Genomic DNA, 26,483 nt, shown 5'->3' on the forward strand with positions numbered 1-26,483 from the left:
TCTTTGTTGGCCAGTGTCTACTAAACCTAGGTGGCTGTACTTGTAAGAAATCTTTGACCGTTTGCATAGATTTAGCCTTGTCCTTCATTTTCTTTAACACCCCTTCTGCTTTAACACCAAACAAGGTATCATGCTGTAAAGGTGCATCTAATAATTTAACTTTAACATGATCAGGCAGATTTTGCTCCTTTAACCAAGCATGCCTTCTAATTACAGAATCTGTAAGTGCAGCCCTGCAGGAGGCCTCTAAAGAATCAAAACCACATTGCAAAGTATGGTTTCCAACTTGTTCAGCTGCATGCAATATATCCTGCATTTCCTTGTTTTCTGCACATTCAGTGTTTAACAACATTTTCTGTTTAAGCAATGCCATGACATGCTGCTGATATTTGAGCATAAGAAACTGACAGTTTAAGGCCCTTCTAGCCAAGGTAGCAGATGTGTAAACCTTTTTTCCCCATCTATCCAGTGCCCTAGAATCCCTGTCAGAAAGAGTAGGGTTTTTTTGCAGCAGAAGCCTTAACTCCCTTCGGACCTTGATAAATAGCTTCTGGGTCTGCAGCAGGGTTTTTATAAAGGAATTTATGTCAGTCACGAATCCTGTAGTATCTGTCAGGCTTAACAGGGGCTGGAAGCAAGGAGTCAGGGGTAAGGCTAGACTCCGAAAACACATTATCTACAATGTCTAACACAGGAGGGATGGCTAGTGGCTTGTGCTGAGGTAGTAACAGGAAGTCCCTGAGCCTCTTTAGATTCTGAAAAATCTTGGTTCTCCCAGTGGAAATGCTCCCTCATGGTATGTAAGGTTTCCCCAAAAGAATAGTCCTCAGGAGGAGAAGTTGAAGGTATGGATTCTTCAGCATCAGAATCCTCATAGGGGGGAAAAGAACATTCCCGATCAGAAGAGGAATCGGACAAAATGGAAACCTGATCTGAAGATTCATAGTTAGTCTCTTGCCTAGGCCGCTTATCAAGAGGGGGATGGGAACCCCTGATCAAGGTAATCAAGTCTTCGGCCATTTTAAGCATCTGCTTTTTGGGCATGGAGGCCTGTCCACGTGTCTCTTGAGTTTGCTTCTTTGCCTTTGAAGGTGCTTTAGTCTTTGCCTTTGAAGTCAGTTTAATGTATAGATGTTTGGGTCTGAATACACCCTCAGAAGCCGGTGCCTCCTCAGCGGCTCCAAACCCATCTGAAGGATTAGCGTCCGAGGCTACAACACCTTGAGTTTCCAGCGGCACAGCCGACTCCACGTTGGAGTCGGTAGCAGCCTGCGACTCTAAAGTAGCGGTCGTCAGGGGCTGCGAAAGTGCCTCACTGAGAACCGGCGAACGGCTTAGGAGAAGCTTCGTCGTCGGTTTTGGACCTCGGCTGTCTTTCTTTTTCTTTGCGTTTTTTGTGAACTCTGGTAGTCGGGTGGCTTTCCGACAACATTTCTGGATAATTAAACCTGTGTCCAAAGTAGTTTAAAGCAAAATCATACCGACGCTTAATAGTGCGTTGGTTAAATCTAGCACAAAACCGACAACCCAGAAAGTTATGACCAGGGCCTAGGCAAGGAATACAGCAAGAATGAAAGTCCTTATGAGGTATTTGCTTCCCACAAGAAATACAATTAACTTTTTCTGACATCGGTTCTGGAGCAAGAAAAAAGTTTCCCCTTCTTTATAGAAGACTTTGGATCTGAAATTCGAACTGGAAAATCTCAGGAGACGGCCGACCGGCACTTGCGAACTGCTTCTGCTTCGGGCACCGCGCGGCAAGAAAGACGAAGGAAAATGGCAATGGCTGCTTCTTTTATACCCCTGATGACATGAAGTCAGGGAAGGGGTGATGACAGCCGACACAGGACCCAAGACTTTGGAATTCAGGCCGACTGAGGGCAACCTACCAGCAGGATTACCCAAATGTAATGACTGCAACAGTGAAACACGAAGAACATCATGAATGAAAATAATGTCAGACTTCCAATGCTGTAGATAAAGTATTAACCTGACTAAAAATATTACTAACGCCTCAAGAACTGACATACTGGCTCATTATATCACATGCTATTATACTCCCTGAAGCACCACATTTATAGTAAAGAATTCATCTTTAACAAATGAAAGAAAGAAAAAAAAGAACCAAAAGAAACATTCACTTACCCTGTATTTTAATGTCGGCAATAATGGATTTTTCATCACAGACAAGAACATTGAATGCTCCTAGTTTGGAAACGAGTTTTAAGCTAAACGCATCATCTTCATTGACAGCAGTAACTGAAAAAAAGATAACCATTTAGAAGAGTGTGTCAAAGATCTCGGATAAAAACATGCAAACATATTCCAACTTAGCTTCAATATCTCTCCCTTGCACTGTTTTTACTGCTCAGCTTAACACAGTAAGAATAACTGATACACAGCAAATAAACTAAAGAATAAAATATATTTTTTTGAGAAGTGAGCTTGCAAAACATTAGCAATTAGCAGAGAACTACACAGTGCAGGCTCATTTACATAACTCAAGCAGAAGGTTATAAATCAAAGTGGAAAAGAATGATAACAAAACGGGAGCAGGTCATGAAATAAGGAGAGAGTGGGATTTGGGATGTAGATCCTTAGAATAACCACGCTAGAGAATATTATATTTATAAAGTAGCAGAAATTAATATAAAAACTAAGCCAACACAGGCATGTTGGCATGAAGATTGCTACCAACTGGAATGACTGCAAGCAGGGTTGCAGAAAATAAGAAGCTGTAATTTACTACAAACAATTAGCAAATAAGTCAAGGTAGAGGGAGAAAATAACTAGGGAGGGAATGTTAAAGAGGGATGAGACCAGCAAGTTGTTCAGCCTACAAGTTAGACACTGCCTTCTCCACTAGGAAATGACAACAGAGTACATGCAAAGAGAAAAGGATATGCACAAAGTGAAAGATCAGCTTTGGTTACATTTTTAGTTGACTCTAGAGCAGAAAGGATAATTAGTACAGCATATAAAATATTGCATAACTATAAAAATCCACCAGTACAGGTTAGAAAAGTTTAGGAAGAGGGACTGGAAAGGCATCTTACCAAGAACAGGAAGAAGACAATCATAATGGCTCCCAAGTATGCAACATAGTTCAGAAGGTTTAGGGTTTTTTAAATGAAGTGTTTGCACAGGGATTTTAACTCCCTATGCAGGCTTCAGAAAAAAGTCCTCAGATAAATAGCAAATCCTACAGGTATGATGGGAAACAGGGAGACAGAGCGATGATTAGGAACATATTTTTGTTAATATAAAAAATTCTCTGGTTTTAAAAATCCCCTGCAGAATGTTGGGGGAGAAATTATTGTAACTCAGAAAATGATTCCTTGGCGAGATCTAGATAGGCTGTGTGAACCACCTTACCCTCATCTACGACTTTGGTGACTGCTTCAAAGAACTCTATCAGGTTTAGGAGACATGATCTGCCTTTTACAAACCCGAACTGGGTGGGGTCCTGAGTTTGGAGATTAACAATGTCATTGTTTATAAGTTCCATGATGATACGCTCCATAGCTTTGCAGACCAGGCTTGTTAGGCTAATTGGGCGGTAGTTTCCGGGGTCTGTGGTGGCTCCCCCTTTGTGGAGTGGGATAACTGTAGCTGTGCGCCATTCAGTGGGCACATAGCCTGAGGTGAGGCTATGATTGAACATGGTACTTAGGTGGGGTGCCAGTTCGTTCTGTAGTTCATGTAGAACACAGCCTGGGATGTCATCAGGTCCCATGGATGCTGTGTTCTTGGCTTTGGACAGTGTGTTTTTTTACCTGTGCAGCCGTGATTACAGGAACTTTGCATTCTTCTGGTATAGAGATGGGCCCTATTAAATGAAAATTTTAAGTTTAAAAAAGTTTCCAAACATGGAAATCTAGATTACCCCTCCTACTTACTGCATTAATATTAACATAATGGCAGGAGGAGTTTACATTACTCCAGGTCCCGATTTAATGACATTATATTTGCAGAGTAAATATTTATGAAACGATTATATAATTAGCAATTTAAATTTAAAAAGAAATATGCATGTATAATGCATAAAAATAATAATGGAAATGTTATGGTTTGTTTTATTTTCTATTCCTACTAGTCTAGGATTTCTAAAACATCTCCACACTGATAAAATGTAGAACTCTCCCCAGAGCCAGAGATCCAGCACTAGGCAACATAGGCACTCACATAGGGCCCCATGGCTACGGGGGCCCACTCTGGCCAAGAGGCTTCAACATTTAAAAAAAAATTACTTTTTATCACCACACTGTTGGTGTCTTCTCCTTTAAGGAGAACCATGTGTGCATCTCTCAGACACACACCAACATAGATATAAACCCATTCCACACTAGTGAGTGGAATTTAAAATAGCCATTCTGTTTATACAGAAGGTAAGTGTGCGAGTCCATATATAACAAACTAGCAGTTCTTTTTGTTTCTGTATGAGAGGGAGAGAGTGTATGCATATTTCTGTGCATGTAATTTAAACTAGCCAATATGTTCATATGCGATACAGTGTACGAGTATTGCTGCATGACAAAGTGTGTGTGCGTGTGTGTGTACAGCTGCATGGGAGAGTAGGTGTGTGTGTATTACTGTGTGAGAGAGTAGGTGTGTGTGTGTATTACTGTGTGAGAGAGTAGGTGTGTGTGTGTATTATTGTGTGAGAGAGTAGGGGTGTGTGTGTATTATTGTGTGAGAGAGTAGGGGTGTGTGTGTATTATTGTGTGAGAGAGTAGGGGTGTGTGTATTATTGTGTGAGAGAGTAGGGGTGTGTGTGTATTAATGTGTGAGAGAGTAGGGGTGTGTGTGTATTATTGTGTGAGAGAGTAGGGGTGTGTGTGTGTGTGTGTGTGTGTGTGTGTGTGTGTGTGTGTGTGTGTGTGTGTGTGTGTGTGAGAGAGAGAGAGCACAGAGACCAGGGTAGGGGTGTGGGTGTGTGTGTGAGAGAGAGAGCAGACAAACGGCACCTGCGTGTGTGTGAAAGCAGAGAGAAGGTAGGTATGTCTGGAGCGTTGCTCCCCAGGCCTCCTCTGAAAATAGGCTCTGTCCTAGTTGGACTTCCCTGGTCAACAAATGTTAAATAAATTAAATAAAAAATAAAAATACAATACACGTGTGTGTGAGAGCAGTGAGAAGGTAGGTGTGTGCATGTAAAAGAGAAAGCCGAGAGAAGGTAGGTTGTACATACATCTGAATTGCCCAGATTTAGCCTCATAGTTTTGGCCAGTTTCTCAGAAAATGTGTGGTTTTCTGGCAAATCAGAGGACTGAAGTCATTAAATAAGAACGCACACATGAATTTCAGACTTCATATCCTTCAGGAAATGCATGTTAACACAAATCCTGCTATTCTAGCAACTTTTCTAGTTAAAAAGAGCAATATTTTAAATCTATCCCTATTTTTGGGCCATTGTAATCCATTATTTTAGGTTTTGTCCAGATTTTTTGCACTAAGAGGTTGAAAGGTATGCATATTGCGCAACTGTCCTGAGTTTTGCAAAATGTCCAGACTTTTACCTCATATTTCTGGCCTATTCCTCAAAAAATTTGTCGTTTTCTGGCAAATCACTGAGGACTGAAATCACTAAATAATGCCATACATTTCAGTGTCAAACTTCATTCCTTCATAAAATGCATGCTAAGACAAATGCTGCTATTCTAGCAAGTAAGTCTAAAAGAGCATTATTTACACTCTGTCCATATTTTGGGCCCCCCCATTATTTTAGGCTTTGCATTATTTTAGGCTTTGTCGAGATTTCTTATGCTAGGAGGTTGAAAGGTATGGAGTTATGGTATGCAATGCCCCAGTTGAGGGGTGGGCAGATTATTCAATTAACTTGATCAGGCATGACCCTGTAAAACTTGGTTACAAGAGACAAACAGCTTGAATCCTGTGGATGAATTCCCAGACTGCTAAAGGAATTGTAATCCTCTGTAAAGACAAAAGCCTGAATCCTCTACACCAACTACCACACTACTGAAGGAATTATTAACTTCAATGGCGAGAAGAGCCTAAATCCTCTATACCAACTACCAGACTGCTGACAGAATTGTGAGTTTCAGTACTTTTTCACGGAATTATGTCTTTCAGTGCATTTTCAAGGGATTATGAGTGTAAGAGTATTTTCACTGAATTGTGAGTTTCAAGGGAAGACAGGTTTACTATTGCTCATGCTAAGTCTGTTTTCAATGTGCAACTAACAGTTTTATTTATCAGACGGCAGTCGCTGCTTGCGCTGTAGAATTTGGAAGCAGTGTTAGTAGCATAATTGCCTTTGGTGCAGAAGGCTGTAGATTCTACCCCCACAGCATGTAGATAGAGTGCTGATATTGGACTGCCCTTTTGATTGCAGATTATTTGGTGCATTTTAACGGGGGGGGACAGGGGTTCTTCATTCCTGTGTGTCCTCCTTCGTATCAGATGCTTAGTAACTATGAACTTGTCAGTTTCTCAGTCGTTACCTACTGCAATATTACCAGCTTATCAATTTTTTTAATGCAATGTAGGTCATTAATTCTTCAAGTTAGTAGATGAAACACTGAAATGTAAAGTTGTTTGCCAGTAGCAGTCTCTTCATTAGTTACAAATCTTTTTTTTTATGTGGAATTATTTGGATGCCTTTTACTTCTGCCGAGATTGCGCTTATTGAGTGACATGGGTGGATTGTAATGACAGACGGCTGAGTGACCTTTTATGGTTAAAATGCTCTGAAATAGGCAGTTTTGTCATTATTGGATCTTATATTCTGTTTGTTTCCTTACTGGAAAAATGTTAAAAAAAAAAAAAAGTACAGTTTTGTACCTACCATAAATGTAGATGTTCGAGGATCTACATTGCTGCAGTCATAACCTGTGGGTAGTCCGCTGTCCTCGACCGGCCCGAATACCAAAGAGCTGGGCTGGCGTCGGTCATTGTTGCCTAGAGCAGACGTCAGTACGTCGTAGTACATAAGCGCAAGATCGACGCCATATCCTCAGTCTTTCTTGCCCCAGATGTCAGAAGGCCTAAGAGTGAAAGAAGGCCAGAGCCAAAAAAATAAAGGCCCAACCACTACCAGTGTGGAGATAGGGATAAACCTAATAAAAAACACATCCACTTGCCAACTATAGAGGGGAAGGAGGGAGGGATAATTGGACTGCAGCAATGTAGATCCTCGAACATCTACATTTATGGTAGGTACAAAACTGTACTATGTTCTTCGTCTCACACTGCTGCAGTCATAACCTGTGGGTAGAATCCCAAAGCAAAGGAAAAGGGAGGCTGGCAAACTAAAAAGCATTAGGAGCTGCTAACATGCCCTGTAAAACTGCAGTGGCAAACCCAGCCCTGGACTTGGAATAAAGAGGGAGATGGTAATGCTTAGTAAAAGTGTGTACTGAACTCCAAGTAGCTGCCTCCAAAATATCCTTAGTAGCTACCCCCTTAAAAAAGCAGTAGAAGTGGCAGTAGCCCTAGTAGAATGAGGTCTGATCCCAGCAGGAACATCCTTCCCATGATGAGAATAACAAAAAGCAATACAATGACCAATCCACTTTGAAATAGTCTGCTTTGAAACAGCTTTCCCTTGTGAACTCAAAGCAAAAGAAACAAATAACTGTTGAGACTGTCTGAACTCCTTAGTTCTGCTCAAATAGTAAAGTAACTGCCTGTGGATATCCAAAGAATGCAGGACTTTTTCCCCCTTATTTTGGGGATCAGCATAAAAAGTAGGCAAATGAATAGACTGGTTCAAGGCCACATTAGAAATCACTTTAGGCATAAAAGTAGGGTTAGTACGCAAAGAAACTCTATCCTTATGAAATATCAGAAAGGGTTCAACTGCCATGAGTGCCTGCAATTCAGATACCCTCCTAGCAGAAGTAATGGCCAACAAAAAAGCAGTCTTCCAAGACAAAAACTTCAGTTCAGACGTAGCTGCAGGTTCAAAAGGAGGTAAAGTAAGCTTCTCCAACACAAAATTGAAATCCCAGGAAGGAGTAGGAGCTCTATGTGGGGGTCTTATATTCTTTGCCCCTCTAAGAAATTGTTTGAACAAAGGATGAGAAAATAAAGGAGGGTCACAATCATAGTGAGCAGAAATGGCTGCAGCATGAACCTTCACAGAAGAGAATGACAAACCCTTGTCCAGTAATTCAGTAAGATACTGTAGTGCAAAACTCAAATTAGGCACTGAAACATCAAAACCCTTTGCAGTGCTCCAAAGAAAAAATCTCTTCCATTTATCAGCATAAACTTTTCTAGTGCTAGGCCGCCTGGCTTCCAAAATGACATCTAAAACCTGTTGAGGAAGCTGAGACCCCACCGGCTCCATCACAGAATACGCCAGGCTGTCAGATGCAGGGACTGCACCTGAACATTGAGAAAATGATTGTTTGACTGGGACAACAAATGAGGAACCTGTGGCAGAAGCCAAGGAGGCTCCTGGATTAAACTCCTCAGCAGAGGATACCAATGCTGACGTGGCCAATCTGGTGCTATTAGAATCATGCAAGGCTTGTCCCGCCTGACTTTCAAGAGTACCTTGGGGAGAAGAGGCAGAGGAGGAAAAGCATAAACATGAAGGTTGTTCCAACTGAAAGATAGAGCATCCACTTTCCAAGCATCTGGGTGGAACATCTTTGTGCAAAATTTTGGTAGTTGAAAATTCAGTGGAGAAGCGAACAGATCTACGTCTGGAGTTCCCCAAGCCACAGTCAATTGCTTGAAAACCTGAGGATCCAGTTTCCACTCGTGGGGATCCACAATTTGCCTGCTCAATACATCTGCTAGGGAGTTCTGTGCTCCTGGCAGAAACCGTGCTTGAAGATTGATTTGCAAACTCAGAGCAGTCTCCCACAAAAGCATTGCTTGCCTGCAAAGAGGGTAGGAATGGGTTCCCCCCTGCTTGTTGATGTACCACATGACTGTTGTGTTGTCTGTTTGAATCAACACCTGTCCCGGCTGAAGTAGGTCCTTGGAGGCCATCAAAGCAAATTGGACTGCTAACATCTCCTTCATGTTGATATGCAAATGTAGTAGTTTGGGAGGCCACACGTTCTGTATCCATTTCCCATTGAAGTGTGCTCCCCAAGCCAAGTCCGAGGCATCCGTCGTTAAGATCTGACTCGCCTCTGGTCGGGTCACAGAGAGTCCCTTGTTTAGTTGACATTCCTGAGCCCACCACAAGAATTCCTTCTGGATGCAAGGTATAATCCGAATGACAGTGTCCAAACTGTGGCAGTGTTGAGTCCACACACTTTTGAGATACCATTGTAGCTTCCTCATATGCAGTTTGGCATTGGGAAGAACTAGAATGCAAGATGCCATGAACCCCAAGGCTTGAAGGACTGTCCTTGCAGTCAGCCTGGACATTACTGATAACTGCTGGAAGTACAGATGAAGAGTTCTTTGTTTGTCCGGGGTCAGAAATGCCATCTGAGAAGCTGTATTCAGTCTCACACCCAGAAAGCACATGCCCTGAGAGGGTACTAGACTGGACTTTATTTCGTTCACAGAATACCCTAGGCACCTTAAAACTGCCATTACATACTGGAGGTGTTGAAGTAACTTGTCTTTGTTTTGAGCAAGAATCAGGCAATCGTCCAGATAAGGATAAATTTGTATTCCTCTCTGTCTGAAAAAAGCAATCACAGGAGCCAGAACTTTTGTGAATACCCTGGGCACAGTAGATAAACCAAAGGGCAATGCAGAGAACTGATAGTGAGAAGTACCAGCCCGAAATCTCAGGAATCTCCTGCAGCTGGGCCTGATAGGGATGTGAAGATAGGCCTCTTTGAGATCCAGGGTTACCATCCAGTGATCCTTGCCCAGCAGAGGCAGAAGTTGTTGTAATGTTAACATCTTGAACTTTGGAATGTCTAGGTAGGTATTGAGAATGGATAAATCCAGAATTGGCCTCCAAGTGTTTCCTTTCTTTGGCACTAGGAATAGATGGGAATAAAAACCCTGACCTACTTCTGACGGAGGGACCGCCTGAATTGCCCCCATCTGTAAAAGTAAAGAAATTTGCTCCTGAGCCTCCATCCTTTGCTGAGGAGGCACATCCGGCATGCCTTTGAAAGGAGGAAGAGTGTGAAAATAAAACTTGTACCCATGATTTATTATATCCAACACCCATTTGTCCTGGGTGACCAAATGCCAATTTTGTTGAAAAAGTCCCAACTTTCCTCCTAGAGGAGCTGCCAGTAGAGAAGGGTCTGGCAGCAGAAGATACAGGTCATTGGGTCTGTTTACGAAAAGGCTGACCCCTGCCCTCACCAGAAGACTGTGCAGGAGAACTCCAAGTCCTAGGTCTGAAAGAACCCTGAGCGTGAGCTCTGCCTCTACCACGCCTAGACCTGCCCTTAGACTGAGTATCCGAAGAAGGAAAAGACCATCCTCTAGCAGGCCAATTCCTACTAAACTTAGGGGGCTGCACCTGCAGAAAATCTTTGACCGTCTGCATAGACTTAGCCTTATCTTCCATCTTTTTCAAAACCGATTCCACAGGGGGACCAAAAAGTACTTCAGATTGAAGAGGAGCATCCAAAATCCGAGCCTTAACATGCTCTGACAAATTTTGATCCTTAAGCCAGGCATGTCTGCGAATAACTGAACCTGTAGCAGCCACCCTGGATGCAGCCTGAAGAGCATCGAAACCACACTGCAAAGAATGCTTGCCCACTTGATCTGATGCATGAACCAACTCCTGGAGCTCCTTACACTCTATACCCTCAGATAAAGCATCCTGAAGGAAATTCCTGAATTTCTTCATCTGAGGAATCAGAGTAGTCTGAGGAATGATCCATCCCCTCTAATTCTGCCTCCACCCTAGGCCTCTTCTCTGGGGGGGGGGCATAGAACCCCTAATCAAAGTAATCAAGTCCTCAGCCATTTTTAACATATGCTTCTTAGGAACAGGGGCTGGAGAGCTAGAACTATGACCCAGGCCAACATGACCAGTTTTGGCCTTAGCATGGCCTTTAGCCACTGAAGAAGAAGGCCTAATAACCTTCTGTAAAGATGGAACTACAGACACCTGAGAAGCACCCTCAGCCGAGGTTAACTCCTGTAAAAGTAAAGGTTCCCCATGGAATTCAGCCGAATCCCCGGCCGGATCCACAGGTTCAACCGGAGGCTCCGTAGAACCGGCATCTGTAACGGACGACTCATCCGGTTTAGACTTCAAAGTTTTATCTTTACGCTTTTTAGCAGTAGCGGGCGTCGGAGGATCCGACGGCATGTTATAATTACACCTTTTCCCAAAAACAAGCCTGGCACAGTCTAATCTTCGTTTAATGGTGCGCTTGTTAAATCTAGCACAAAAGCGACACCCGACCACGTCGTGCTCAGGCCCTAAACAGGGAATACACAAAGAATGAAAATCCTTATGTGGTATCGGTTTCCCACAAGAAATGCAATTATTAACGTTTTCTGACATCCGGATAACTGAGGCAAGAAAAACCAAAGATTTCCCCAACGGGGTACTTAGCCCAACTTGGTCTTCGGTCTGAAACTCGATAAAAGAAAATTTCAGAACACCGAACGGCACTTGCAAACGCTGCTTCTGCTTCGGACCACGCGGCAAGAAAGACTGAGGATATGGCGTCGGTCTTGCGCTTATGTACTACGACGTACTGACGTCAGCTCTAGGCGACAATGACCGACGTCAGCCCAGCTCTTTGGTATTCGGGCCGGTCGAGGACAGCGGACTACCCACAGGTTATGACTGCAGCAATATGAGACGAAGAACATCTACAATTTTAAAATGCACTCTAACAAGCGGTGCTGTATTATACAAGGAATATAACTTAAATAAATCAGGAAGATGAATCCAACAACACATACATCTATGCATGGCCCAAGAAACGTGTGCAATGAGCCTATAAGTTTGAAAATACCCAAAGGTTAACTGCTGCAGTACCCTAAGCTATTTGGGTTATATATCCTGCCCATGATAAGACCACCAAACAGCTTTCAAAGCTTCAGTCACCTTCCACATGCCTAACTGCGAGAGGTTTGAGCAGAGCCACATAAACAGGCAGAGTTGCCAAAAGTTTTAGAGCTTTCTTGCTTCAAAAAAGTTAGGCTTTAGCACTGAAATGAAAACTGCTAGGAAAAGAACAGCAATAATAAAATATACAAAACTATATACACAAAGGTATCTACATCCACACCCTGGCAATACATCAAAAATAAAAAGGGGGATGGAGGGAGGGGACTGCTACTACAACAGTGATCTATTAGAACATCTACTGTTTTGCCAAGTTTTATTTTACAAAACTATTATGTTCAACATTAACTAACTGTTAGAGTAGCTGAAGTTATTTGGGTAGGTTACTATAGCTTAGAAACATGTAAGGAGGAAGAAAGGACTCGAGAACCCAGATGCCCTTGGAGAAAGGTCTTAGTAAAGCTTATTCTGGACTGGGAAAAGGAATACAGTTTGAAATGCTTTGCAAAAGCATGCATGGAGGACAAAGTGCAGCCTCTAGAATATTTATAGGGTCCACCCCTTTCCAGAAAGCCAGAGAAGAAGCCAAAGTCTTGGTTGAGTGTGCCCTAACCCTGCCAGGAAGTGGCTTGCTGTCGTCAGAACGACAAAAATAAATACCACGAGACAATTATCTAGAAACTGCCTGCCTCAGCACCATTTGTCCTTTTTCTAACCTTCACTGGAGTCAAATAGCAGATTAACTTTCCTGAAGGATTTAGATCTGTCCAAGCAGCATCTGAGCTCCCTATAGACACCCAGAGTATGTAGACTTCTTCCTGCCTTATTTTCTGGTTCTACAGAGATATTAACAGAATGTCCCAAAGTAAACTCTGAAAATACTTTAGTCAAAAAAGGATTCATTTTCAAAGAAACCCTGTCCTTAGGGGGGAAACTAAGTAGGACTGACTCATCTTAAATGTTTGCAACCCTTCTTGCATAAGTCAGAGCAATGAGTAATGGAGTTTTCCTCTCCAAGATGTGAACTAATCACAATAAGTTAGTTTTTATATTTTGCTCAAACTCCACACCAGATTGACAGTTTAAAAGTCAATTTTTGATGATGTAAACAAAGTGTCTTATGTGTACTCTACACAAAAGTCTTGTGTACGGCAAACAAAATGAGCCTGAATGTCTGTTTAATGTTAACTTAAAACAGAAGCATTTCTTGTGTACTATAAACAAAAGAATACTGAAATGCTTGCTTAATGCTGGCATAAAACAGAGGTGTTGCTTGTGTCTGGTAAGAAACAATAATTATTTCACATTTAACCTAAAACAATTTCTCCATTTGTGAAAATGTGGGTACTGAGTACAAAGATGGAGAGATGTGTACAATTGCCCAAACAGCTCACAAGGTAGTTTTTGACCAGATCATCTCAATCTCACATTTTTAATTTACAGAAATACAGAAAAGTTTACTTAGAGTTCTATTTTACTTTTGCATCACAACATTTTTGTTCACTACAAGACTATATCCATTCTGTTTTCTCAGCCTAATTTTGTAAATTAAAAGTGGAGATAGGGATACTTAAAACAGACCAGAACAGAATCACAGGGTTCTTCTAACAGGAGGGAACATCTCCTGCACCAATGTAGCTAGAAAACTCTACTTTGTAGTCACAAACTAATACTTATTTTTTTGTTCCCAACCCATTTGGCATATAGAAATATGGACAAATCTATCCAGTATGTTGTCCCAATCACTTAAAACGTATGTGCTATTTTCAGCTGTTCCTCCTCTTAAAATACATCATCTTGCAATGTCCTAGTAGCAGGTTTTTAGCCTTCTTTAGAACCCGCTGAACATCCTCAGTATAAAAAGGTGTCTAAAGGGTAAAAAATACTCTTACCATCTGGGCAGTCATTTGAAGTGTTTTCAGGACAAGGTGCATTTGGGGAAGCTAGTGGTAATCTCCCTTGGCCAATTTCAAAAGAAAGATAAACCACTATTGCCTGGGTCAAAAGAAATCACTACCATTTTTGGAGTACCTTTGTGCATCTTTATATGAAACCCTGGTATCAGTGGAAATAGTAGAAAAGCATACAAGAACATTGCCGCCCACAGGAATGAAAAGACATCCAGACGTGACTGCAAGGAATCCTGGAGCAGAATTTCTTTAACTGTCTGTTTTGAAAGGAGAAAAACAGATCTTTATTTCCATTCACAACAGTCTGTCCTGGTCCTGCACAGCTTGCCTGCTGGAATATTTTGCTTCAACAAAACATAAGCAGCCTGAAGAGTCAAACTGAACTGATTTGCATTTCCCAGGTCATCATGGCAAATCTGCAAAGAAGGTAAAATGTGGTACCCCTTGTTTGTTTATATAGCATGTCATTGTGGCGTTGAAAGAGATAATCTAAATTAGTCCCAGGGATCAGAGAAGATTTACCACTTTCGAAGCACTGATTACTCTACCGGCATCTATTTGACTTGTTTTCACCAATTTCAATATAGCTCCAATGCAAAGTCTGAAACTTTTAGTTATGTACTCACCATAACTTCAGATGTTTGGGATCCATCTCGCCTACATTCTGACTGATGGGTTCGGAGCCGATACCTCAGCTCCGACTCGGCACGCTTATGCCAAAGAGCGAAGTCTCTTATTGGCTGAGCTTACTATATCCCAGGATGCACCACTACCAGTCCCCCCCAGATCTAGTTTGTCCGCATACATGCACACATGCACGCACTGATTATATAACATCGTCAGATGAAACAAGATAAAAACAGTAGAACTCAAAACCGTTCAATCTCTTCTGATCTCCAAGGCAGGGGGAAGGAGGGTGGGTATTAGGAATGTGAGATGGATCCCAAACATCTGAGGTTATGGTGAGTCCATCACTAAAAGATGTCAGGTGATGCTATCTCGTGCACATTCTGACTGATGGGACAGCGTCCTAGCACCTGAATCCTGGGTGGCTCACTGGAAAACACTCCTGAGTACCGTGGAACCAAATGATGCTCGCCCTTTAGATGCCACATCCAATTTATAGTGGGAAATGAAAGTGTGCGGATTGGACCAAGTAGCCGCAGCACAAATCTCAGAAATAGCGAGCTTGGAATGAAAAGCTATAGAAGTCGCCATAGCTCTGGTAGAGTGAGCTTTGATAGATGTTGTAAGTTGCTTATTCAAGAGGAATAAGCCTGAGTTATACAATCTCTAATCCATTTGGAGATAGTAGCTTTTGTGATGGTTTTACCCAATTTATTGTCTGAGAAGGACACAAACAACTGGTCTGATTTACAATTTGCTGAGTCCTGTCTAAATAGAAGCGCAATTGCCTGTGAACATCCAATTTATGGAGAGTGTATTCTGCTTCATTGGAGAATTTTGGAAAGAAAACTGGTAGCTCTAGGGATTGTTGGAGACAGAGATTAGAACAGACCTTTGGGACAAAAGATGGATTAGGCCTAAGTGATACTCTATCCTTGTGAAAAATCAAGTACGGTGGTTTGATAGATAGGGCTTGAAGCTCTGAAACTCTTCTTGCAGAGGTAATTGCAACTAAGAAGGCAGTTTTCCAAGACAGATATTTTAACTCACATGTAGCAGCCGGTTCGATAGGGGAAGACGTTAATGCACGAAGCACCAAATCAAGATCCCACGGAGGCGAGGATGAAAAACTGGGGTCTTAACAGCCCCGCACCTTTAATGAAAGTTTTGCATAATCTGCTGCTCATCAACGGAGGATCCATGGACTCGTGAAATTTAGAGATAGCCGCTAGTTGGACTTTAATAGTAGAGACAGAAGATCCTTGATTAAACAGAGATGTTAAGAATTTCAAAACCTCTGGGATTGGAGCAGTGATAGGGTCTAAGCCCCTGAGTTGAGCCCAGATAGCAAACCTCTTCCACTTACTGAGGTACAATTTCTTAGTGGTGGGTTTGTGGGCCGAAGATAAAATGTGGATAACTTCCGGGTCTAATGTGTGACTTCTGACTAAAGTCGGAAGTGGAGGAGCCAAGCTGTCAACTTCAAAGTGTGAAGGGACTGGTGTTGTCGTCCCGACTGATGAATTAGCAGATCCGGAGTTAGATCTAAAGTCCAAGGATCGTCCACCGCATGTTTCTTCAGGTAGGGAAACCATACCTGATGAGGCCAGTGCGGAGCAATTAGTATCATTGTGGACCCCAATTGAGAAGCTTTCTGAATGACTTTGGGGAGAAGTGGAATCGGAGGAAAAGCATAAAGTAGCCCTGTTGGCCAAGGTTGTGCTAGAGCATCCATAGCTGCTTCCCCCTGATGCGGAGTCAAGGAGAAGAACCTTTTGCATTTTGTATTTTGTGGTGTTGCAAACAGGTCGCAGCACGGCGTCCCCCATCTCCTGAAAACCTGAGCTGCTACTGTTTCGTTTAGGGACCACTCGTGAGGAGAGAGAATTGTCCTGCTTAATCTGTCTGCCAATATATTTGATTTCCCCGGAATGTGGGTCGCTACTAAGAAATGGCTGGTAGCTACAGCCCATTCCCACACCCTCATGGCCTCTCTGCAAAGGGGGTAAGATCTGGTCCCTCCTTGTTTGTTTAGATACCAGACCACCGACATGTTGTCTGTGTGGATGGCGATAATGCCCTGAGGGAGAAACTTGTGTAAGGCCTGTAGGGACAGAAGTACAGCCCTCATCTCCAATACATTGATGTGGAGAAAAGTTTCGTCTGGAAGCCAGGAACCCTGAACTAACCTGCCCAGACAATGCCCCCCCACCCTGTCTGGGAGGCATCCGTCGTCAGGGTGACCACTGGAGGGGGAATAACAAAAGGACTTCCCTGATTTAGATTGGATGTCTGAAGCCACCAGCGAAGGTCCCGTTTGCATGTTTCTGTAATCATAATGGGGTGATTGAGGGGAAGATCCTGAAAGGACCATTGAGTCGATAATAGCCACTGAAGAATCCTCATGTGCAATCTTGCCAGAGGAACTAGAAGAACCGTGGCAGACATCGAACCTAAAACTTGCAGGACCATCCTGGCTGGGGCCTTGGATCTTGAAAGCAGGGCTTGAACTTGGCCTTGTAAAGTTTGGATCCTTTCGGTAGGAAGAAAAACGCGCATCAATTTTGAGTCTATCTCTGCTCCTATGAACCTTATGAATAATCAGTTGAATAAGAATGATGTAACATGCTACAGAAAGAAAAGTATGTATTGTCCACCATTGCCAAGCCACATAGAATGTTTCATCAAACTGTGTGAAAAGAGTTTTTATGACTATTTTTATCAGGGTAACAGGAAATGTATGTATTTCAATATGAAAACCGATGAGAGGTTATCATTACAAGCACTGATAAGGGAACCCTCTATTACTTTGAGACCTGCTGATAAAGGGGGAGGTTTGGTAATACTTGATACTGAACAGTATAATACACTAATGCGATTAATGTTGAGTGATCAGGATACATATACAGAAATCTCTCCTACATCACTGAAAAGAATACTTAGTCGTATTAAGGATGAAACATATGATATGTTGATGTGTCGCCAAATTAGTAAGCAATTATATGACTATTTTACTATAGAGTCACCAAAGATACCATATATAAAAGCACTACCCAAAATGCATAAAGGGATATCTCCACCCCCACTTAGGCCCATAGTAGATGGGGAAGGATGGGCCACTAAAAACATTTCTATTTTTTTAGAAAAAAATCTAAGACCGATCATGAATCAAATCCCCACTATATTAAGAGATAGCTATCAGCTGTTGGAAATGCTAGATAAGCTTACTGTGAAATTAATTCCTGGGGTTCATCTGTTTATTACTTTAGATATAAAAAATCTTTTCACATGTATTCCAAATGAGCAAGGAATACAGAGCATTAGGGAGCTATTGCAACTCTATCCTGAAATTAGCACTAATAAAAGTATATTAATCTGCCAGTTGTTAGATATGGTTCTTTCAAATAATGTTTTTTCATTTATGAACCAATTATATCTTCAGAAATGGGGTGTTGCCATGGGCACACCCTGTGCTAACACCTACGCTAACTTAGTGGTAAATAGGTGGGAGAGAGAATATTTATTTAACCATCCCATGTTTAAGAATGTTATCTTATACTCAAGATTTGTAGATGACATCATAATTATTTGGGAAGGAGAAAGGGAACATTTCCTCACTTTATTACAATATATGGAAAGTACCACCAGCTTCCTTAGATTTACCATGGAGGTATCCCCTACAGAAATAAATTTCTTGGATCTGAACCTAAGGATTGAGGAAGGTAGAGTTATTTCCAGAATTTATAGGAAGAGCTGCTGGAAAAATGCTCTTCTTAGCTACGACAGCATGCACCCCAGGCATGTTTTCAAAGGAATCGTGAAAAGTCAATTTATAAGACTTAACAGACTGTGCAAGAAATCAAGAGATTTGGAGATAGAGGCAAATGTAATGGAACAACTTTTTCTGCAAAGGGGTTATGAAAAGACAATGGTGAGGGAGATTAAAAATCAGGTATTAGGTAATATAGAAGGGCCATCATTGGAAAGTAGGGGGTGGAGATACTATAATGATGGTGGAAGAAGGTCCAACTATAAATATCAGGAAAAGATACAGTTCCTGACAACATATACGAATGATAATAAGAGCATTACACGAATCATTGAACAACATTGGCCGATATTAACTATAGATGAGAAAACAATGAAGTTGATAGGAGAAAAACCAAGATTCATCTATAGGAACAATAAAAATTTGAAAAGGTTACTATGTAAGACATATAAGGAAGGGATACATATAGCTCCAGAATTGGCTTTGATGGGAACATTTGCTTGCAATAAATGCAATATGTGCCGATTTATTACAACTGTCCAAGAGTTCATACATCCAACTTTGAACTATGAATTCAGACCTATCTTTCGTGCCTCATGCAACACATGTAATGTGATATATTTAGCAACATGTGAAAAGTGTACAGCATTTTACATAGGACTTACAAAAAGAGAATTTAGGAAAATAATCTACAATCATATATATGATATAAAGAAAAATATTGAAACTAATGCACTGGCTAGGCATGTAAAACTAAATACATCACATAGTTTTAGATTTCGAATATTACAAGTGCTTGAAAAGGATAGCAATGGATGTGAGATGACAAATATCCTTGAAAGAAAGGAATTAAACTGGATTCTAAAAATGAGAGCACATCATCTACCTGGGCTAAACCAGTGTGTCCCTATGGCACCAATATTACGATGATTCCCATAAGGAATGCTCTTTTGGTTGATATGTTTTCAGATTCATATATAATAGGTAGGAGACTTATTATAACATAGAAGTTGGCGAATTAATAAATTAATATAATTGATGACAGCTTCTAGATGACATTAAAGGGTTAATGATTTTTATGACTACTGTAGCTTGGTGGCATGATACATCAATTAGGTATTAATATTATAGCAGTTTTTAGATTATGTATCTATATATGGTTAAATATATATTTATATATTTTTATATGCATATATATATTTTTACTTTTTTGTATTTTCATTTTTATTTCTGTATATATATTGATTGGTACATTATGTGATATGTTGATCTATATGACATTATAATATAGAAGTTTACAGATATTACATAGTACTAGTAAGAAGGTTGGATGCTTTTTTTCCAACTCGTCAAGTAGGCTATAACTGGTACCTATGTTTGGGTGATATAATATCTGTATATGGTTTTTATTCACATTTCATGTGGTTTGCTACCAAAGGTTTTTATGACCTTTGATTCTTATGAAGAATTTACACATGTTATACAATGATTAATGTATATATAGAAGATAGGCACGTTGCACTTTATATATTTATACTAATATTTATATGGTAGGTAGTTTTAGATATATTATGGTTTAATGTTCTATGAAATGCTGAATCGAGGCATATATATTATCTATCTATACAAGATAAGCATGAGGCACTTTAAGGGTTTATGATAAGAGGTTGGCAAGTTAATATTTTGCCACATAGCCAGTTAGGTATGAATACATGCACGATGCACTTTATTAGTAAGCATTATTACTTGTATACATGCATCTATGGCGCTATGCTTATATATATATATTTTTGCCAATATGTATATAATACATAAGATATATTGAATTATTAGGCATATAGGGTGACAGATACACTATACTGTAGCACCTATATATCAGATACCGTATATGTTTATGATAAATTGTTTGTATATCTAATGATTTATTATATAGGTATTTGGAATGTTAACATGCACTATGCACTTTAATAGTCTGAATATATGCATATATGCTGATATTCCTGTATTCCAGCATTTAGACACATATATGTATTTAGTTAATTATGTATATAAGTAGTTATGATATATGTATATGTATATTTATATTTGTAGTTATGATATATTATATTTTATTCTATTTTATTACTATGAGGTAGCTAATGAGTCACTTAATATTAATGACTGGTAGATATATAGGAAGGCACTGAGTTGTTTTTATTTTTAATACATAGCTAGACAATGTCTGCTGTATATAGATAGATGTTTCTGCATAATATACTGTTTATTGTATTTTATTTTACTTTATTTTTGTTATGTTTCCATTTCTTTTTCTGTTTGGTTTATATTATACATTAACTGGTTCACAATATACTCAATTGTATATAGGGGTTTGTAACTTTAAGCTCTAGCCATGCTAGTTAAAAGAGATGGCTGTTTTTAATTAGTATTTTAATTGTCTTAACTGCTTCAATTAGATGAATGTTCACACTATAAAAACTGAGCTGCTACTATGTATGTTGAAATCTGATGAAGCGTATCTTGGATACGTGAAAGCGCTCATTTCACAATTTATGTTTTTGGAATAAAGAAGGAGTTATTTTATCCAGGACTGAGTTTTGCCTTTGTGGAGATTGAACTGCAGTAGTCGTCGTGCTTGGTTCACTTGTGTTTTTTATCTACTATGAACCTTATGCGCTGAGAGGGCAGCAAGACAGACTTTGACCAATTGAATGTAATTCCCAGGGTAGCACCCAGGGAGATGGTGGCTTTGAGGTTGTCCATTAGTAGATGACTGGTGGTGGCAGTCAGGAGCCAGTCGTCCAGATAGGGAAACACTTGGAATCCAAGACTCCTCAGGTGAGCAGTTACTACTGCCAAACATTTGGTGAACACCCTGGGGGCTGTGGTGAGACCAAAGGGCAGACCACAAAATTGGAAATGACTGTCTCCCAGGCTGAAGCGCAGATACTTCCTGGACGCCCGATGTATCGGTATGTGATAATAGGCGTCCTTGAGATCTATGGAGCACATCCAAACATCCTTCTCCAATAATGGGAGAATGGATTGTAACGTGACCATTGAATTTGGATTTCGTGACGGATTGGTTTAGTCTGCTGAGATCCAATATTGGTCTCAGGTCCCCTGTCTTTTGGCACTAAAAGAACCTTGAGTAATTTCGGATCCGATCTGGTCTGTGGGGACCGGTTGGATGACTCCTTTTCTAGCAGCTTTAACGCTTCTGCGGCTGCAATTTCCCTTTGACTGGGTGGTGGGTCCGGGATTTTTGGACGGTGGGGGTGAGTGTGTGTATGGAATGGTGTAACCTCCGGCAATAATCCGAAGCACCCATCTGTCCTGAGTGATTGACTCCCAGGCTTTTAGGTGCTTGGCAAAACGGCACCCGACTGGCTCCGGAGCAGCACAGCCGGGCAATCCCTCATGAAGTGTGGGAGGCTGAAGAGCCACGAAAGGACTCGCGGTCTCCAGAATTGCGGGGCCCTCTGCCGCCTCTGGGACGGCGTCTCCCAGAAAAATTTCCCCGTCCTCTGCCTCTGGAAGGGGAATCTTCCTGCTGTTGATGGAAAAACTTACGTGATTTGCGGAACCACATTTTTCCTCCTCCTTTAGCCTTGGGATAAGGCCGAAAGGGAGTGGAATAACGTGCACCTACGGCAGATAAAGTTTTTCCTTCTTGCTCACAGCGGGTAAGAGTGTCTTTAACCTTAGGTCCAAACAAAGAGGACCCATCAAAGGGTGCGTCGGCGAAGGAAGACTTGAAGGCCTCCGCAAAATGACACAAACGGAGCCAGGCTTGTCTCCGTAGAGCCACGCCTGTGCCTGCCGCTCTACCCGCCCCTTCGGCCGCATATGAAATGAGCCTCATGGACGAGTTAGAAATTGAAGCAAGGATAGCCAACTGAGAGCTAACCGACTGGGCTAGCTGCTCAGGTAGGTTACCTGAGAGGGAATCTGACAGCTCCTTGACCAGATCCCTCTGAAGCCTAGTAAAATGTGCCAAATAATTCAGGGACCTTAAAGTAAAGGCCGCTGAAGTCAGGGTACGCTTCCCGTACCGGTCCATGCTCCTAGACTCCTTATTAGGAGGATGGACGGACGTTGAAGCCTCTGCCACGTCCTGTTGTGTAGCAGATGCCACCACCATGGCATCTACAGCCACGCCTTTAGTGAGGAATTCCTTCTCGGGTGGGGCAGACAAAAATTTGTTAGGACGAGAAGGGACTGGTTCCACGGTATCTGGATGTTCCCACGCCCTCCGACAAACTAAATCCAGGAGCTCGTCGAGGCGGAGACACCCAGGAGGCGGAGGGCTGAGCCCCAAAGGCCTTGAGGAGCACTGACTCATCAGCAGAGGGGGGTTTGGATATCCAGCCACCTCGTTGTTTGAGGATCTCTAAGATGTCTGCAAATGAGACATCATCCGAGGTCGACTGGGGACCCTCCGCATCATCAAGATCAGTGTCCGATGTAATAGACTCGGGGGAGTCCACGTGCTTACTCTTGCACGATCTCTTCCTTGGGGGCTCCTCTGAAGACAACTCCGAAGAACCCTCAGGAGGAGGGGAACCCCCAATGGGGGTAACCTCAGGCCCAGGGGCTCCACTGCCTAAGGACAGGGGAACTGCCAAAGACCCAGTCTCCACGCCCAGGGAAGGTGCCGGTAAAGCCGGAGAGATGGCCAAAGAAGACTTGGCCAAGGCACTCCTCATAGCTGTGAAAGCCGGACCCCCAGAATCCTGGGAGTGTCCGGTCCCCGGAGCCATGATAGCAGACGGAAGTCCCGCAGCCGAAGCACCGAGAGGGAGGCTCGGAACCGACAGCATAGGTCCCGAAACATCACCCCCAGGTCCAGCCGAAGAAGTCCGTGTACCAAACTCGGACCCGAAGGCCGGGGTTGGAGTAAGGGTCGGAGCCGACCCTAAGACCTCCACCGGCTCCAGCAGCACCTGCTCCGACAGAGCCGAAGCGGTCGGAGGAGGAATGGCAATGACATGGGCATGGGCTGTCGGCTCCGAAGCCAACTGGGTCGGAGCCGAAACAAATTTTTGAAAGACTGGGGACTGGAACAGTCTTTGGAGCACCCTGTCTATGTCCGAATCTGACATCCTCGATGACCTAGAGGATACTGAACGGGTTCGAGATGGCCTCTCCAACGGCCCCAAGGGGCTAGGGGACCGGCTCCGAGGCGACTCGATGACTATCGGCGCCGAAGGAATACCCACACTAGTTTCCATCGGTGCCGAGGAGGACTTCGGCGCCGAGGAGGAAGTGTCTGAGCGGACAACCTTTGTCGGCTCCGAGACCAGTGGACCCGACGAAGGTGACCCGCCTCTCGATGCCCCAGCCATCGGCTCCGAAGCCAGAGGAGTCGAGACTGGTGGCATCGAGGCAGACCGTTCCGCCCTCGGCTCCGAAGTCCTTGGAGCCGAAGGAGAAACCTGCCTATGTCTTTTGGCGGTCGGATCCGACGGACTGGTCGGAGCCGACGCCCTTTTCTTTTTAGCCGGAGAAGGAGAGTATGCTAAAGCTTCTTCAAAGGAGGGTTTAATAAGACCTTTTAATATGAGCTTATTTTTCCTCTCTTGGAGGACCCTCGAGGAAAAAGCGTGACACACGCTGCAGGACTCCTGCAAATGTTTTGCACCCAAACAATAAACACAGAGAGAGTGGTCATCTGTGATAGACATTTTAAAGTTGCACTTGGTGCACTTTTTAAAGCCTGAAGGCCTAGGTATCTGAGACATTCCGGTGAATTAAAACCCAAAACACAGTACAACACTGTAATTAGAAAGAAATTCTCTCTTCTTAAACCTCTTTACAAGAAAGAGAAACTATCAACAATATATAGGATCCGAGATCCCTAAACAAAACAGAAGTCACCTGCAATCAAAAAGACCGGGAAAGGCCTTTCCACACAAGAGGTACTCCTAGTCAACACTCACAACACAAGAATTTACCAAGTAAATCTCACCAAACTCACTCTAAACACAAGAATAGCTGTTAAAACAGCTTTTGTTGAAGAAACAAGAAATTCCTGACAGAAAAACTAGTGAAATTAATCACTACTTAGCTCAGCCAGCTCGAGACCACGTCTTCACTAGTTAGCGGCAAACGAGATCTGGGGGACTGGTAGTGGTGCATCCTGGGATATAGTAAGCTCAGCCAATAAGAGACTTCGCTCTTTGGCATAAGCGTGCCGAGTCGGAGCCGAGGGATCGGCTCCGAACCCATCAGTCAGAATGTAGGCGAGATAGGATCACATAACATCGTATGTTATAACAAACTGAACAGTAGGGGTCAGGGATTATGGAAGATGTGTACTGAGAGAAAACTGGTCCACCCACCACACCACCTCCCTTCTCATAAAACCTAGCATTGGAATATGAACAGATTTGTGTTGATGCTGAGATCACAATTATCTGAGGTACCATTTATTATTTCTCATGGGAGGTCTGGTAAAGGGACTCATGGTAATTACATAATTTTAGAAACCCAGAATCCTGAGAAATTCCTTGACAGATAACCAAGAAGAAGAAAGGGTCTACCCAAGGATGTAGCAAGAAGACATCCAGGGAAAACTACTCTGTTTGAAGGGGTAAAGGAAGTGTATGTGTAAGTTCACTTGAAACCCCAGACTGTGGAGGAGTTTCATGACACTTGTCAAAGAATCTTAACAGTTGAAAAACAGTCTGCAAATATGACAATCACCAAAATGTGCAACTATATAAACTGGTGTTTTAGTGTTTCCACTTTGTTCTGATGAAGTGTATTGTTATACATGAAAGCGCTCAACTACTAGATTGTTCAGAGGTCTATTTACAATAAAGTAGATGTCTTTATGGACTTTCGGAATTCCGAATACCTTTTGTATTCAATAAAGGATTACCACTTCACAAAAACAACGAAAAGGAAAAGGCAACAGCCTGAAAAACAACGCCAGTTCATGAATGAAATTTATTACAACTTAGCGCCTCGGCATAATAGCCTTCAATGAGTACAAGTTACAAGCACACACCCACTCCAATATATAACACAATTAATCAAGCAATTACATAAATTAATCAATAAAAAATAAATTAACATTTAAAGAGAAAATATCCAGTATGGAAGAAAAATAACAATACTATTCATACAAAACTTATAATAAACATTTCAAATTAACTTCTAAATTTAAACCATTAGGAGACATAGTATTATATTTCAAAATATAAATAGTTTCTTTAAATAACAAAATATTTTTAATTAATGTATCATCACCTTTTCTAATAAAAATATTTTCTAAGACACAACATTCAAACATTTCTATATTACTATTATGACATTCCATAAAATGTACAGCAATAGGACTAGTTAATACTCTTTTTTTAATATCTCTAACATGCTCTTGCATTCTAGTTTTGAATTTTCTTTTTGTCTCACCAATATAGTATAATTTACATGGACATCTAACACAATAAATAACCCCTACAGAATTACATGAAAAACTATTATTAGGAGTAAATGGAATTCCATTAATATTGTCAAAATATGGCTTGATAAATTTACATATATTACACTGGCCACAAGGATTAGTACCTACTATAACCAAATTTTTATATATATTATCTACTGGAAAAATGTAATAAGTATTAATTAATTTATCAGATAAATTTTGACCTCTTTTGAAAGATATTTTAGGAACAATAGGGAAAATTTTATAAAGGTTTTTATCTGAAATTAAAAATTTCCAAAAATATTTAATAATATTCCAAATTTTGTCACTATACAAATTATAGATAGTGACAAAGTAGATATCTAATACTTTATGTATAGAACTCCTTAAACATTTATTGTTCCTGCTAACAGAACTAGCCTCATTCATAAAAGGCAAAAAATTACTTATTTCTATGTTATTACTAATAATCAATTTATTACCTTTAATAGGATTAGTTTTATCCATTAATTTATTAATGCAGAAATCTAATATATCCATGCTATATCCTCTTTTCAAGAACATAATAATACTATCATAGATATTCTGTTCTAAATCAAATTCATTATTGCATAGTCTAGATAGTCTTATAATTTCTCCATAAGGAATAGCAGATAGAGTATGGGGGGGTGGCAACTAGTTCCATAAAGAAACTGATGACCATCCATAAACTTACGATATACTGTAGTATGAACCTGATCACCCAATATACCAGTTAACATAATATCTAAATAATGGACTTTACTGCCAAACTGTAGACCATCAAAACGTAAATTA

General features: G+C 41.4%; 1 protein-coding gene across 1 annotated transcript in view; it reads right to left on the reverse strand.

Moving 5' to 3' along the window:
• The window catches only part of VPS13C (vacuolar protein sorting 13 homolog C), a 6,956,796-nt gene that overhangs the window by 3,175,412 nt on the left and 3,754,901 nt on the right, over positions 1 to 26,483 (reverse strand). The window contains exon 43 of the mRNA XM_044076309.1: positions 2,146 to 2,259. Within this exon, the coding sequence (XP_043932244.1) occupies positions 2,146 to 2,259 (114 nt within the window). The remainder of the gene's footprint in view (positions 1 to 2,145; positions 2,260 to 26,483) is intronic.

The sequence above is a fragment of the Protopterus annectens genome, chromosome 7.part0 (genome assembly GCF_019279795.1).
Source record: "Protopterus annectens isolate FY-2018-M chromosome 7.part0, PAN1.0, whole genome shotgun sequence".
NCBI classification, from domain to species: domain Eukaryota; kingdom Metazoa; phylum Chordata; order Ceratodontiformes; family Protopteridae; genus Protopterus; species Protopterus annectens.